The sequence below is a fragment of the Plectropomus leopardus genome, chromosome 15 (assembly GCF_008729295.1).
Source record: "Plectropomus leopardus isolate mb chromosome 15, YSFRI_Pleo_2.0, whole genome shotgun sequence".
Taxonomy (NCBI): domain Eukaryota; kingdom Metazoa; phylum Chordata; class Actinopteri; order Perciformes; family Serranidae; genus Plectropomus; species Plectropomus leopardus.
In genome coordinates, this window is record NC_056477.1 from 29,907,670 (window position 1) to 29,923,420 (window position 15,751).

At 37.3% G+C, this 15,751-nt stretch overlaps 1 protein-coding gene across 1 annotated transcript in view; it reads right to left on the reverse strand.

The window, feature by feature from the left end:
* Positions 1-390: 390 nt before the first annotated feature.
* ncapd3 (non-SMC condensin II complex, subunit D3) overlaps positions 391-15,751 on the reverse strand; it is a 39,905-nt gene continuing 24,544 nt past the window's right edge. Inside the window, 15 exon segments of the mRNA XM_042502068.1 lie at positions 391-765; positions 3,385-3,433; positions 3,800-3,862; positions 4,045-4,092; positions 4,338-4,402; positions 4,878-4,990; positions 6,343-6,510; positions 6,943-7,053; positions 7,501-7,709; positions 7,934-8,067; positions 8,242-8,379; positions 9,110-9,189; positions 11,372-11,610; positions 13,563-13,658; positions 14,821-14,935. Coding sequence (XP_042358002.1) covers positions 696-765; positions 3,385-3,433; positions 3,800-3,862; positions 4,045-4,092; positions 4,338-4,402; positions 4,878-4,990; positions 6,343-6,510; positions 6,943-7,053; positions 7,501-7,709; positions 7,934-8,067; positions 8,242-8,379; positions 9,110-9,189; positions 11,372-11,610; positions 13,563-13,658; positions 14,821-14,935 — 1,698 coding nt within the window. The 3' untranslated portion in view covers positions 391-695.

The following is a 15,751-nucleotide window of genomic DNA, read 5'->3' on the forward strand; positions in this document are numbered from 1 at the left end:
TTGCTGTCACAGTAAAGAAACACAGTAGCTACTATGCAGGATTTTCCTAAAGACTAGTGTTTAGACTGATCCAGTAGTAATCCCTCTGTCACCACCATGAACCCCTCTCAGTGTGTGGTGGTGATTTATCTACACAGACTGTGTTCTCTGCCTGGATTTTATTATTTTCTGAGGACATTCATAGGCTTTAATTTATATTGTAAATAATAGTAATAATAATAATTTAATTACTGTTCTAAAGCTTTAAAGTGAGAACGTTGCTCTAGCCGGTGCTTGCCAGGTTGCACACTTTCTCATTTTACAGTTAAGCAGTAAAAGTCATGTTTTTCTAAAAATAATTTTTTTGGCTTTTGCCTTTATTTATATAGGACAGCAAGCGTGAAAGGGGGAGAGAGAGAAGACATGCAGCAAAGCAAACAGCCTCGGTACATGGGGCGCCCACTCTACCAAGTGAGTTACTTGGCACCCCGTATAAGTCATGTTTTGACACCATAGTATATGGTCACCCATTTTCTGAAGAAATATTGAAGTTATGGTTACCTTTATTACCAAAAAAAAAAAAGAAAGAAATAAAGACAAACAGTGATACAACATATCAACAATAAAATTGAGAGAAATGAAGATGGAAGAAGTAATAAGAGTACAGTTAAAGTGAAGACAAAACCAGAAAAAAGAGACATGACATTGTGTGACAACTAAACTTTGGATGATTTTTTCTTCTGGCGGAGAGGAGACTGCACGTTCCACTGCCTCAGTCCAGGAGTTCTGAAACGTACAACAGAATTGAGCATCAAACCACGACATCTTCTAAACACATGGAATATATAATCACAAAATATTAATGTAATGTGATATTGGACAAGCTTCCATTGGTGGAGGCAGAAATCCTGGACAAATACAGCCCAAACTGTCTGCATGTAGAGACACCACGGGGCAGAAGAGGAAAATAGATATTTGTCGTTGAACTAGCCCTTTAACAACTAAATCTGGGTGTATTTAAAACATTTTTTTAATTGTCAACAAACCCCATGAAAACCTATAATGTGTTTATCTCCAGATACAATCCCCACCATCTGCAACGCTCGGCTCCAAAGTAGGTTTCTACTTAAGATGTAAAAATTTTTATATTTAAAAAAAAAAAAAAAAACTTCAGAAATACAGTTTCATTTTCGAAAAGACTGTAATTTCTTTAAACAGCTGGTCACTGTAGTTAACTAACTTAATTAAAACAGGAGGAAACAGTAAATTTGTTGGAGACCTTTTTTTAACCCTTAGGGCCCATTTTAATATGATTCGTGTCACTTTTCATTCAGTTTTTAGCCAACATCAGTCCTAATCCTAAGCCGTAAATATCAAATATTTTAATAAATATAAAAAATATTTTAATTTTCAGAATTTTAACCCTTTAAATGACAGGTTTTTGTCATGGTGCCACTTTGATTATAGATTGAAAAAGTAGATCTTTTTTATTATCACAGCCTAGGATATGTCAGTGGTTAGCAGTAACCTTGATTTTTATACATTATTATCTTGTGCAAATACTCACACTCATACCGCTCTGCACACAAAATGTGCCTTTCAAAATCAGGCTATATAGAAAGTGTACATTAATATGATGCTCTACTTTCACTTTTAGTGAAAGTAGAGCTTATTTAGAGTTTATTTTTTCAACCAACATCAGTCACCAACACATTTGGTGTTCTAGCGAGTATTTGGGGTAGCAGGACGGTGTATGTTGGATTGAGCCAGATAAACTACAGAACTCACGGTTTGGTTCATTCCTGGTTTAGGAGTCAGTTTGGTGTGAGTTGCAGCAGAGGGAAAATACCAAATGTTTAATAATACGTCTTTTCATTTAAACAGGCTGTGGTACAAGCTGAATACTAGGTTAACCAGTGACACCTGGAAACAGGCCAGATGACAACCAACAACGGCTTAGTCGGCACATTCCCAATAAATAGGAGATGACTGCAGTGTATGGTTGTAGTGTATGGCTGTATGGCTATAGAACGCAACTGTGGTGTCTGATGGCATGTCTCAAAATTGAATGCTGCCATTCACATTATGCATACTGCCATTCACATTATGCATACTGAATGAAGTAGAAAAAGGAGGTATGAAATGAAATACAATCAGCAAACTTTAGGGTGGTACCTGTATCATAATTAAGCAAGTAAAATCAGATTTACCTCTTCAATACAAATACTCAATTAATTTTATTTTCCATACAAAGTTTTAAAGTTTGAATTGGGCTCAGCAGGACATTCAGTAATATTGCAGCATTCATGTAATATAAAAAACAGGCTAATGTATTGTAACAACATTTTTTTGCTGACACGATATCAACAAAGGTCAGAGAGTGTATCATATTAACTTTCTGTGAGCTGTAAATTCACCACTTCTTCACCTTACGGTGTGGTCTCTCTCTACCTCTGTGCTGCAGCCTGCATGCCTGCAGCTGAAGAGTAGCATGAAAGTCAAAGGCGCTCACTCCACAGCAAAATCTGGGGACCATAAAGTCCCCAGAAGTACACTACATAGGAAAAAAAATAACTGCTTGACTTGAAGCAGTCTCAGTTAACCGAGGATCTCAGCGACTAATTATTCGAGCTTCTGACTTTAAAGGGACAGCCATCGCAAATTTCCTTTTTTTGTGTGTGTTTTGTTGTGTTTTTTTTTTTAAATCTTGCGTGAATGTGTCACTTTTTTTAATCAGTCTGTGCACCCATTGGAACATTTCTGCAGGTCTGTGACTGCAGTGCAGGCAAAACTCATCATGGGTTATCTTTGACCATTGGAAGTTTGAGTGGCGGCGTGCATGATTGATCAGTTGATCCAGTCAAACTGATCACATCGAAACATGTGGAGGAGAAGCGGAGCGCAGAGTGAATGAAAGCAAACTTTTAGACCCAGCACAATGAACGGTTTCCTTGTCATTGCACCTGCTGTTTTGCTACTCCGTCCGTGAGAACAGTTCGCTCAGCACTCCGTGAGTGTGGTGCAATGATTTTATATAGTTTATTTTATATATTTCAAAAGTGCTATAAAATCTATTTGTAACTGAATAAGTTTTAATTGTGGCAGCCTGCAACAAATAAATCAATGTACGGGAAACCCTGAAACCATCAGTGGAGGACCGATGCAAAGCAGTGCAAACAGATGGCTGTTGGATCAGTGTCAGGACTGCAAGGCAATATGTAGGCAGTCGACCACTCACTTGGTTTAATTTTTCATTCACAGATACTGGTTTAGATGAATAAAAAAGGTATCTTTTACCATTTAATTAAATAATATTATTATTGCTGTTAAATCCTTCCAACTCCATGAGAAAGTGCCAGCAGAACTACAACTGTGACTACAAACAGACGCAGGGACAGAACTTACTGCTGCTCATTTGACCGCACATGAAGAACACTGCCCTCCCCGCCAAGACCTGTGAGAACACAGAAGACACATTCATCTAACCTAAACCATCTAAAAGCAAATGCAGACTTAAACCTATGTACATCAGTGTAATGGATTTATTTTTTGGAGGATGTGAGGATTTCTTTCTTTGAAAGACTTTTATTGAATTGATTAAATTTGCACAAACTGTTTGCAACTATACACATAGAGATTTATAAATATACAAATGCAGCATGAAAATAATTAGTGCTTTTAAATAACTTGTACTAACACCACTCTTCACTAGGTTTTTAAAAGTAAAAAAAAGGTTGACCTAACAAGAAAGGAGCTTCTCACTCATTGACTGCTGCCTGAAATCCTAACTAGTGAAATTAAGAGAATCGGAGTAACTCACTTGTTCCTCGGTCACTGAAGATTGCGCTGAGTCCTTCATCGAAAGTGAAATTGATGTTGTCACCTGGATTACAGGGAGGAGGACAGGTGGACAGTTAGGATTTAGAGTGTAGAGGTCAAATTAAAGTTCTTCCTTTTAGTAACTATTGAAGAAATAGCTTCTGCTGGACGTGGATGACAGCTTGCACCAAATATCAGGTGTGTGTGATGTGTTGTAGAGGTTCAGTTGGCATTGTGTGCTCCTACCTTTAGGTGTGCTGATGGCTCTGTCATTCACAGCTCCTTTAGGTATCACTGGAAAGTGAAAGACAACAAATAGTCAAATACAAGGATGCTGTCAAATATACCGATGTTGGAGAGATGTTGGCTGCTGTGTTCAAATGGATTTTATATGAAGAAGTCATGTATACGAAGTGGTGTGGTGATAATGTAGATCGTCACGCTGTTGTACTGTGAACATAACATCAGTGACATTTCCCCGACTGCTGCACTCTGTGGAAGTTCAGCTGAGATTCCGTAAACATGTATTCATGTTGTACCTGTTCCTTCCAGCGCGATCGATTTAGACTTGACATGTTCGTCCTGCCTGGATCTGTTCACACGCCTGATAAAACACACACAGACATTGTCTTTTGTCTCACTGATGTCATGTGCATGCATACAGTATTGAAATAAAGAGAAACAAAGGACATTATATCCAGTGCGAAAAAAAGTAAAGCACTGAGTAACCTGATGACCTTGTGGAGATGCCTTCCATACAACTGCCATGTTCCTGAGAGAACTGTATTTCCAATACCGGCACTAATTGTCACACCACCTCTCTCTTTACCTGTGTATTCTACCTGTGTCTGCACTGTGAGTTATCCACTAAATGCAAAAACAAAATCTAAAAGGGAAACATAAATTAAATGCTTAATGCTAAAATTTAATGCTTCAGTCTGCAAAATGTACTGATTATTAAACAAAATAGATCACCTAACTCAGTGAGCAAAAGGGATAATCAACAGTCATCTATTAAAGGAAAACAGCAGGCCACAGAGAGTCCTCGGTGTTACTCAGCTGATGTGATGGAAACTTACCTGTCAGTGTATGCCAGTCTGGCTGACAGCTGGGTGGGCCGTGGCGGCTGCGGTGTGGTAAAGATAAACGGAAGGAGGGGCCTGGACCTGACGGGAGAGCCCTGGACTGAATGCTGAGGAGAGAGAATTACCTTGAAATCTTTCATTGCAGTCACTTTAAATAATCAATCATTCTTAAACATAAAAAAATGCTTTTACCTTGGTAATTTTTGACATCAGACAATATTAAATATTGCTTACTTACTTACTTAAAACTTAATATTTTTGTATATGAGCTATCCAATTTATTCTGTAATGTTATTAAATGCTGGCTATATGATTCCTTCACACACACAAACACACACACACACACACACACACACAACACTTTCCTCTCACTGTAATCACAAGCAGCTTAAATTCTAATGTGCACACTGTAAGAGGAGGAACACTGCAAAATACACAGATTAAAAAAAAAAAATTACCCCTTTGAAATTGAAATTGTCTTGATTTCTTTCAAAAACATGGGAAGAAGTCAAGGAGCAATGACAGAAGAAATGATCCAGAAATGTGCAAGAAATTAGTAAAAAGTACAAGAAAATTACCTGAAAAATAGTAAAAAAAAAAAAAAATTAAAAAAAATAAATAAATAAATAAAAAGAGAAGAAAAAATTGCTTAAAATGTATAATAATTTTGTAACTAATTTACTATTTAACTCATTTTGTTATTTTACACGAGGAATCATGATAATTATATATGCAGTTTTCCTGAGCTTTTTACTTTTTTTGAATTTCTTTTTTTGCTTTTTAAAAATCATTTTCTAAATCTACTGATACCATACAACTCACGGAACACTTCTCACCAAGTTGCTCATTGTCATTTTTTAATGAAATTGCACCAATTTGCTCTAAGTTTAAAGTAAAACCAAAGTGAGAAACTTGCTTCTAAAGACCCAATCAGTCTTTTTTTCCATCATTTCGAACAGAGAAACAGAGGCAACACAGGCAAGAGTTGAAAAAAAGTTGTGATTTAACAAGTCATTGCTGTTTCCAGCAGCTTTTTAGGTTCCAAACTTCGCTGTTTTGTAGTGACCTGTTGCTGTTTTTTCTCCAGCAGAGATAGTGCCAATAAAAGTGGATGCTTTTTACAGAGACATTGCTATTTTGCAGGGATTTTGTGCCTAAAACTGGGTATTTTAAGGCAAAAAATAATCTTTATAACCATAACCAAGATGTTTTTGTATTGGTCGTTTGCAGAAATGAAAAATGCTTGCCCATTCTCAAAGTGGTTTCCGTTTGATAAATTTTAATCATTGTGGAACTGGACATTTGCGAGGGCCTCATTTCCACTCCTACAGCTAGAAAAGTCCCTAGACATCATTTTATAGTTTATATCAAGATGAGAGGAAAATAAATTGTATCTCATACATCCCCACTTCAAAGACAATAAGAACTATTCCTTTAATTCCCTGTGGCGAGTTCTGACCTGTGCTGTGGGAGCCCTGGCGTCTCCTGTCAGGTTGCAGTTGTCCATCTGTTGCTCCATCTCTCTCTCCTTCTCAGCCATCTTCAGAGCAAAGTCCACCTCTGCTGCCAGCTGCTCGTCTCCGGAGAAAAACTCCTTCACCTCATTGCGGTAGTCCTGCATCGTCACCTGAGGAGAACAGCGGCATCACTAGTGTCACACAGGAGGATGCAGCCTCCAAAGGGCTTCTTATTTCAAGAGCATGCATAGCTTTTCCACAGCTTTATTCTTTTTCCTTTTTTTATTTAGTAACTCCACTCCAACCACAGCAGGGTCAGACCTGTCTTGTTTCTAAACTGCATACTACACTTACAGAAGTTGTTACCAAACACCACAACACCAACATTGTCAGGCTCCAAGTTCAGAGACATGCCTTTAAGTCCAGAGGAGACCTCCACCATCTCCTCTGCCTCACTTCTAATGCAATTCAATACAGTAATCCTGCAAAAATGACTGCTTGTGTAAAACTTTAGATGTCGTAGCTTTTTGTCTCCTGATGTATGTCTTCATTCTGCACACCAACTGCACAGAGCATGAATGTGCATGTGTGTATGTTTTCACCTGAAGATAAGCCATGAGGTCTCTGAGGACAGGGGAGCGTTTCTGCTCCAGCAGGCTCTTCAGGCTGATGATAAGAGGGACCGAGTTCTCTATGAAGGCCTTCTTCTGGACCTGTGGATCAAAGCAGGAAAAGTTCCTGAAAGTTCTTACAGTGATTAGCAGCTGGTACTTTTTAGAAAGAAACTTGTACTATCAAACTCAAAAATAGGGGTCATGGAACATGACAGTTATTGCACAAGTCCATCATTGCACCACGTGTGTTACTGCGCTGGGTCGTTACGTTTCATTACCACACTTCATCACTTGATTATATGTAATACGTAAATCTGAATAATGTTAACATCCAAGTCCCTTCTATGGTAACTGGGGGCCACCGCCTAACATCGTCAATCTAACTCCCCATGCTGCTGTGATCACAATGTTATGCTGTTACTGTTGAATACTGTATCTACAGCTGTCACTGTCAGCAGGCAGCTGTCAGTTACCACCGCAGTAAAAGCAGCGCTGCTAGATGGCGGAACACACAAATTGGTCGCCGTATTCGTCTACAAGGCTCACTTGTGACACCACTTTCTTCTGTGCAGCCTGCAGGACGGCCTTTGCCATGGTAGCCATGTTCTCCTCCTCTTGCTCCTCCCCTGCAGCGCCTCCTGCTGGAGCAGATATGGCCTGCAGCTTCATCTCCTTCAGACTCAGAATGTTGAAGGTCTCTGACAAAATTTCCGCGCCATCTGCATCCAGAGGCAGCTCCTCATCTGCAAAGCATGCTGAAATAGGAAAGAAAAGATAAGTTACTTTTTTTTCTCAGGTTGATACTGTTCTCAAACAGGTGGCGCTCGCTTACAGTTAAGAGTTCAAGAAGAAATGTGCTATGATAACCCCAAGATGTAAGCTACTCATAAAAGCACTCAGAGGTGGAAAGAATTTTGTCGTTCTATGCACAAGAACTTTCTAGCCTTGTTTTTTTAATATTTGAAAACAATGTCTTCACCTAAGACAGTCTGGTTTATCTTCATGGTGATGTTGAAGCGCTGGGCATCTGTGAAGTGCTCCAACAGGAAGCGGTAGATCCGAAAACGCTTCTCACGGTGCTGAGCTCCTTTCAGGGAAAACCGGACCTTTTCTCTGCATCAATCAAAAAAATGACAAAAAATATACGTTTACAAATATTCCTTTCATATTTTAGAAAAAGATTCACACTGTACTGTTTCAGTTTATTTATCTAGCTGGAAACATTGTGTTTAAAGTGTCACACATAATAAAGCCAAATGTGACGTGGATGATAGAAGTGCTTCCTACCTCTCACTCTGAGGGAACTTGTTGTAGGACTTGTGTTTGCTGTAAGAGTTGAAGTGGAAGATGCACTCAATGAAGTGCTGGCTGAACATTTCGGGGTTCTTCTTCAGCAGCAGGTGGAGCAGGCAGTACTCACACAGACTGGGACAGGAAACAGGAGGTGTTTAGGTTTGATACTGTGGTGGATTCTTTTGGGTGTTCAGAGGTATTTAGATCTGAGCTCTCTGTGTGTTTGATTATCTGTATGTTCAGTGCGGGGGGAGATCACAGTATGCACACATATAGCAGGTAATACAGTAGAGCTGATTTGGAGAAAATACGTGCGCAATATGATCTTTGTCCTGGATATTACAAACACAGATTTAGGGACATAATTTCACTGTGTGCTTGATGTAGGTGCTAGACTCAAAAAAACATACACGTATGCATTGACTTTGATCATCATGTCATGGATAGAAGGAAGGCACTGTGAGGAAATTTTCCTGCAAGTTCATAAATTTGTGACACCAGTGTTACCAATTACACTGCCATTTTATATGGAAAACATTTTCAGCACTGACGCTTTACATCCAAAGAGCATCGTATTAACTTTTAGTAACTGTGTGGTGCATTTTTTACGCACTTTTCATTCTTCATTTTTTGATCATTTTGGCTGTGCATGTTTGCCCTATGCATGCAATGGCATGCATAGGGCAAACATTTTAGCAAGATATTATCATTATCAATATTATTATGTCATCAGATAAAGACACTCTGAATCCCTGCTGCGCTGGGCTGTCAGCCGAGCCAAAGTGAGTCGAGATAAGCCAGCTATGTGTTTGGAAAAGGCGTATGAGTCATCATCTTTCCACCTATGCACATTGTGATTTACCTGGCAATGGCGGGGACCTGGTCGACCAGCGCCACCATGAAGCGGAAGAAGAGAGAGCCCTTCCATTTTACAAATTCCTCCTAGAAAAAAGAAGAAAGATAATTAGAGAATGACATTAAAATCACACCCTGCTCAGAGATTCCCAGAGAGCAGCATGATTGCATGAAGGGGGATCCCAGTCAATTGGTGCAGAATATTCCAGTTGAACAAAAATTAAAATGTGGCAACCTTTGTGCTTTCCAGTCTGTCAATTTGGACAACCATAAAAATTGTGTTTATGTCATTATTTGAAACTTTGGTCACATTTAACCCTTTGATACATCACTCTTCTTGATGCCTTTCATCAGTATTAAAACCTTTGAACCTTTGACTTCTCAATTTCTTTCAATAACATAAAAAAAGGCAATGAGCAACTTGGTAAGAAATGTTCCACAAATTGCAAGAAAATAATATTTGTTTTAGATTTTTTTTTCACATATAAAAAAAAAGCTAGCAGAAAATATTATTTTATTTTATCCCTGTTTGTTTTGGGGTTTTTTTTGTTATTTGATTTTTTTCTGTACTGGAATGTGTTCTCTTTTTCTCACTATCTTCTCTTATTTTGCACTGTTTTACATACTGCACATATGCGTGCATATATGGGTCGAGATATTTGTTGGAGTTGATTGTAATGTATCATTTGATTTTATTTGTTAAAAAAGACAATAAATAAAGTTTAAAAACAAAAAGCTAGGAGAAAATATCTAAACAGAAAAAATAGAGAAAACTATATTTATAGCCAATTATCATAATACATACTTAAATGTATGGTGCAGTATCATTATAACAACACCTAATATTGTTATAATTGTAGGTGATTTCTGTTTTTAGAAATAATATTTATGGGGTTTTTTTTTTGGTTTTTTTTTTACTAATTTTCAGGGAATTTTCAGGTACTGTTTCTTTCCCCTAATTTCTACTTATTTTTGGGTACTTTCTGCTTTTGCTGTTTATTACCTTCTCCCCATGTTTTTGAAAGAAATCAAACCAATTTGCTCAGGTCTCAAAGGGTTAATATGAACATCTGACATCATTCCTTTTATATAAATAAATACACACACACACACACACACACACACACACAGGTGCATCTCAACAAATTAGAATATTGTGAAAACATTCAATGCTTTCCATCAGTTATTCAAGAAAGTGAAGACTCATTACATGTAAACTTAAATGTTTAAAGCATTTTTCTGTTTTAATTTTGATGATTATGGCCTACAGCTAGAAAAGTGTGACAAAGCATGTTTCAAAATATTAGTTACTATTTCATTTCAAGTTTGAGTAAATTACTTTTGAAACAATATAAATACTGTGTATCTCTAAGTCTAGTTCAGTATACGCAATCACAAAGTCGTGGGAAAGACTGCTGACTTGACACTTGTCGAGAGGACGATCATGGACACCGTTCACAAAAAGGGGTAAGCCCCAGAGGGTCACTGCTGAAAAGGATGGCTGTTCACAGAGTGCTGTATGGGAGCATATTAATGGAAAGATGACTGGAGGGGGAAAAGGGAAAAGTGTGGTAGGAGAAGGTACAAGCAACAGAGATGACCGCAGGCTTGAGGTGATTGTCAAGAAAAGTTGATTCAAGAACTTGGGAGAGCATCACAAGGAGTGGACTGAGGCTGGTGTCGTGCATTCGTAGCAAAGGAGCCCTGACCAAGTATTGAATATATGAATGAGCATACCTTTCAGAAGTTGGACATTTCATTTCATTATATCATTTTTTGAATGATCCAAGAAAATATTCTAATATTTTAAACATGCTTTTTTTCTAGCTGAAGGCCATAATCATCAAAATTAAAATAGAAAAAATCTTGAAACATTAGTCTAGGGTATATTAAATTTCCACATTCTTGAGTAACTGATGGAAAACATTGAACTTTTTCATGATATTCTAATTTGTTGAAATGCATCTGTATAGATAGATAGATAGATAGATATGATAGGAAATTAGAAAAGCATAATAAATCTCTTTTAAACTATATTTAGTTTCAAAAACCCTTGCTGTTGAACATAACTCTTTAATTTACAATTATATGATTTTCAAACAGCTTTTGTTGCTTTTATAAAAACTGAAGAAAATCTGAGGGTGCAAAAATTACTTTGAACTTAAAAATTTCAGATATTGATCTCACCCCATTTCCTTTTCATCAAATGAGTAATGAAATCCATGTTTCAGACAGTAGCCCAGAGTAGAATGTGTGGAAGAGTTCCCACCTGTAGCAGGTTGGTCAACATGATGAGAGTCTGCTCCCTGATGACAGCCTCGTCGTCTCGCAGACAAGCTGAGATGTTGGGGATGTAGTGATCCACGATGTTGGTGTATCGAACACACAGATCACACATGATCACAACCACATTGTTGCGCACGGCAACCTCCTTGCCAACCTCCAGCTCCCTGGCAAACACTGGCAGGTACTTCTGGACGAGTTCTTCATGCTGCAGACACAGTTTACCTGATCAGTGAAAAAGGAATTGTTACATGAATGATTATATAGCAGAAATGTACAAAGGTTAAAGCTATGAACATTGGGCCTCATGCAACAACATTCTCTGAAATGTCTCTATTTTCTCTTGACTTTCTGGTAAGACTGTGGTCAGCTCCAGATGCACCAAACACTGTGAACCACCCAAATCTGCTCTGACCAGCTGTGCTCAATGATGAATCCCACTTGATCATAAGTCACCTGTTGGCACAATAATGCCCCCTAAACATGATATAAGGGCAGGATTTGTGCTGCGTGCAAAGACTCTGGCACATGAATGAGGCTGGAGACATGACACCAAAGCAGGTTGGAAGAATAAAAAGAACTTCAACAGGAGTGAAACTGACAAAGGCCTACCAGAAAATAAACTTAAATAAAATACATGTGATTTCTGAGAAATGTATTAAAGTATTAAAAGTAAAAGTATGCATGCACAAAGGTTTAAATAAATTTAATAAATCAAAATAACTTTAAAAAAAGCAGCAATTCCTAACATATACAGCATCTTTTAGAAACTGGAAGCATGAAACGTTTTTTGTATGAAAAATTACTTACATGATGATTAAAACAGAGGCCAGTTAATTTTTAATTTATCAACTTTTTTCAGCTGCATTTGTACATTTTCATAGTTTTGGTTTGTGTGAAAAAATCTTAATTGTAGTTATAATCTTAATAGTAGTGGAGTAGGATGTATAATATTTACCTCTTAAGTGTAGAGGAGTAGAAGTGGAAAAGTGGCGTGAGATTAAAATACTCAAGTAATGTAAAAGTTCCTCAGATTTATACTTAAGTCCAGTACTCGAGTAAATGTACTTAGTTATATTCCATTCCTTTAGCCCTGAGATCATAATGCAGTCATTCCAATTACTCCAAAACATCATCTAAAATTGATGGAATGATATTCATGCATTTTTTTAAAACATTATAAAAACGTATTTTTCCTTGTCTTGGACAACAATTTGTGGACTGTGAAATCGAGATGTTTTGCTCTTATCTTGCTCAGAGTGCTCTCAGCCACTCGTAAACTTTTCTCTTACTTAAGAGAAGAGCAAAAATAAGAAAACGATGAATCCCAAAAACCAGTGGGTACTAACAAAATAATACGAGCACAAATGAGCAAAAATAAGATAATTTGTTTGTATATCATTTTTTAAATAAGGCCCAATGTCTCTCAGTTTTATACACCTTTAAAAACACACAGTTACAAAGTGCTTCACATATGAGATCACACATACACCTACATATGCATGTTATGTAGACAAAAAATCAACGCGCAAGACCCAAATAAACAAAGCTAAAGGCATTAAGCGTATTTACAAAAAGACTAACATTTAGTAAAATTTTAACGAGGCTACGGCTGTGACAGTATGGATTTTTTTTAATCAATGTGGTAAAAAAGCAATGAATTACCACCCTTTTGCGCTCAGATGTACCTGATCGAGATCTGTTAGACTGAAACATTTTATTCATTCAGCAAATATGTCAGCAGTAAGCAGGACAGTGTGTTGGAGTTTTTCTCTTTGTTTATAGACACCACATAAGAGAAATAAAAAGACACACATAAAAGAAATCCCCCATCAGCCTGATGGACTGTCGCTGCGCGGGTGCTGAAGGGGAAAACAGTGGAAGTTTTGTTTCTTCAGATGCCACTGAACATATGGAAGAAAGTTAATAATGATAACTACACAATGATTGCTATGTTTGTTATTCATATCACACCATATGCACTCCTAGCAAAGCAAAAAAAAAAAAAAAGTTATGGTAATGAGCTTAATCAGTTGGTATCACATAACCATAATATTGCAGTAATGCAGTAATGCGGTAATGGGGTTAATGTCACAGCCCTACATGCGGCTCTAATCTTTTTCTGTGTGAAAGAAACATAAAGGAGGAAGATATAAATAGAGAGAGGGACAGTTTACCCAAAGCGATAACTCCGTGGGCTCTGACTCTGGTTGGCAGAGAGTTTGCTCTGAACTGGGACAGAGGAAGCGACGCAGGCAGCTCCTCCCCGCACTCTGTCAAGGACCAACATGAGCAACAAGTCAGACATGTCAGACATGTTCACTTCTCCATAGAGTTGCATTATTTACTGTGGCTACTCCTAAAAGAAGTATCAAAAATTCATTGTGGCACTGAGAAATCGACTCGCCCTGAGCAATGCATTTTTCAAGATGAGGTTCTTATGCAGTGTTTACATAGGAAATTTAAAGAAATTCAAGAACTAAGGCTGCTCAAAAGGGAATAAATCAAGTTTAATGTTGATCGAGTAACTACAAGCACAATTTTACTACCATTGCCTGCCAGTAGTGGCAGGAGTACACCTGATAACACCACTGGGAAACTATTATCTGAGATCCTATAAGATTTGGAAAACACAGTATCTCCGTCTTTAAGACAGGATTTACACTACAAGTCTTGATTCTTATTTGTTGCCTTTACCTGATTTCTTTTTATTTGCCCGCTTACATTTGAATTTTTAATTTAAAGTTATTAGCACAAAAGATGTGATAAACAAATACTTGTTAATAAATATAGCATAAAACAGTGCAGGAGAGGTTAAGATACCCATAGAAAAATGACAATAAATCTATCTTGTACCTTGTAGTAAAAACCTCCCCTCTAGAATTTACAATCTATTCAAATACTGACAGTAATTCTCTCTGTAACATGACAACCTAACAAACAAACAAGTAGGTATAATAATCACAAATGGAACTTACACACAGGTGAAACATGAACTATAGCACAGGTGTTTTTATGTTAAAATACAAATAAAGCCCACAAACTAAATAATGCTGAACATTTATTAGGTTACCCTCCACACATGTGGCGGTTTTATATGTAATTTTTAATTGGGCCTCTTTAGAAGACAGGTAACTTCTGCATCTGACCACTGGCTTTAGCCCTCATCCTCCATTATTGTATTTTCTGCTTTCCGAGCACATTAACATAATTATGACATTAAAATGCGCCATCGTTAATAACATATGACTCGCAATGCCAGGGATATCCAACCTGTCTGCTTAGACTATCGACTCATTTGCAGATATCCCATCATATCTTATGTATTTCCACATATGAATGCCGATCTGTGCCATATTATAAGAGGAAAAAATCTGATTTGGGTGACTTGAACCACGTAGTGGAAATCCAGCCTTCGTTGTCCTTCATCCCTACCTGCCAGTTTGTCAGAATGTGTTGAAAGTACAGACTCCACCAGCAGCACCGTCCTCTTGCCAACCTTGGCAGGACAGTGGAGTGACGCCACACCCAGAGTGTGGAGGTGTTTCACCTGGAAGAGTAAGCACTTCTTAGTTAGATAACGAACACAAACAGCGAAGCTTATCAACAGAAAATAAATCACCATCTATTTTGATAACTGAATGATTGTTAGTACAATTTTATGTAAGAATTCGATGTTTTTCCTTGTCATACATAAAAATGAACTGAATTGCTCTGGATTTTTGGACTGGTGGTCAGAAGATCCATCTCAAGACGTCACCACGGGCTTTGGGAGTTTACACAAGGAAATTTTCTCTTTTAAGAAATGTTTTATTAGTGGATGGCAAGGATGAGCTGCAGATGGTTTTGAGAATTAGGTGTGTTTCACCCACTGGACACAGTATGTGTTCCTCTACCAAGAAAAAAGGTACTTTTTTTAACTAACAACAGGTTTGAACAGAGAGCTGAATTTTTAACCTTTGAAACCTGAGCAAGCTTGGCTTCATTTCTTTCAAAAACATGGGAAGAAGGCAGTGAGCAACAGGAAAGGACCAGAAAGAAATGACCAGAAAGAAAGAAATAACCAGAAAGAAAAAAGTAAATAGAGAAATGACCAGAAAGAAAAAAAATAAAGAAATGACCAGAAAGAAAAAAAAAGTAAAGAAATGACAAGAAATAAAAAATAAATATAGAAATGACCAGAAAGAAAAAAATTAGGTAAGAAAGAAATGACCAGACAGAAAAAAATAAAGAAAGAAAGAAATGACCAGAAAGAAAAAAAATAATACAGAAATGACCAGAAAGAAGAATAATTACAAAGGGGGTGTAACATAATTTTAAATATACAAACATGATCATTATAAATACAGTTTTTCCATGGCTTTTT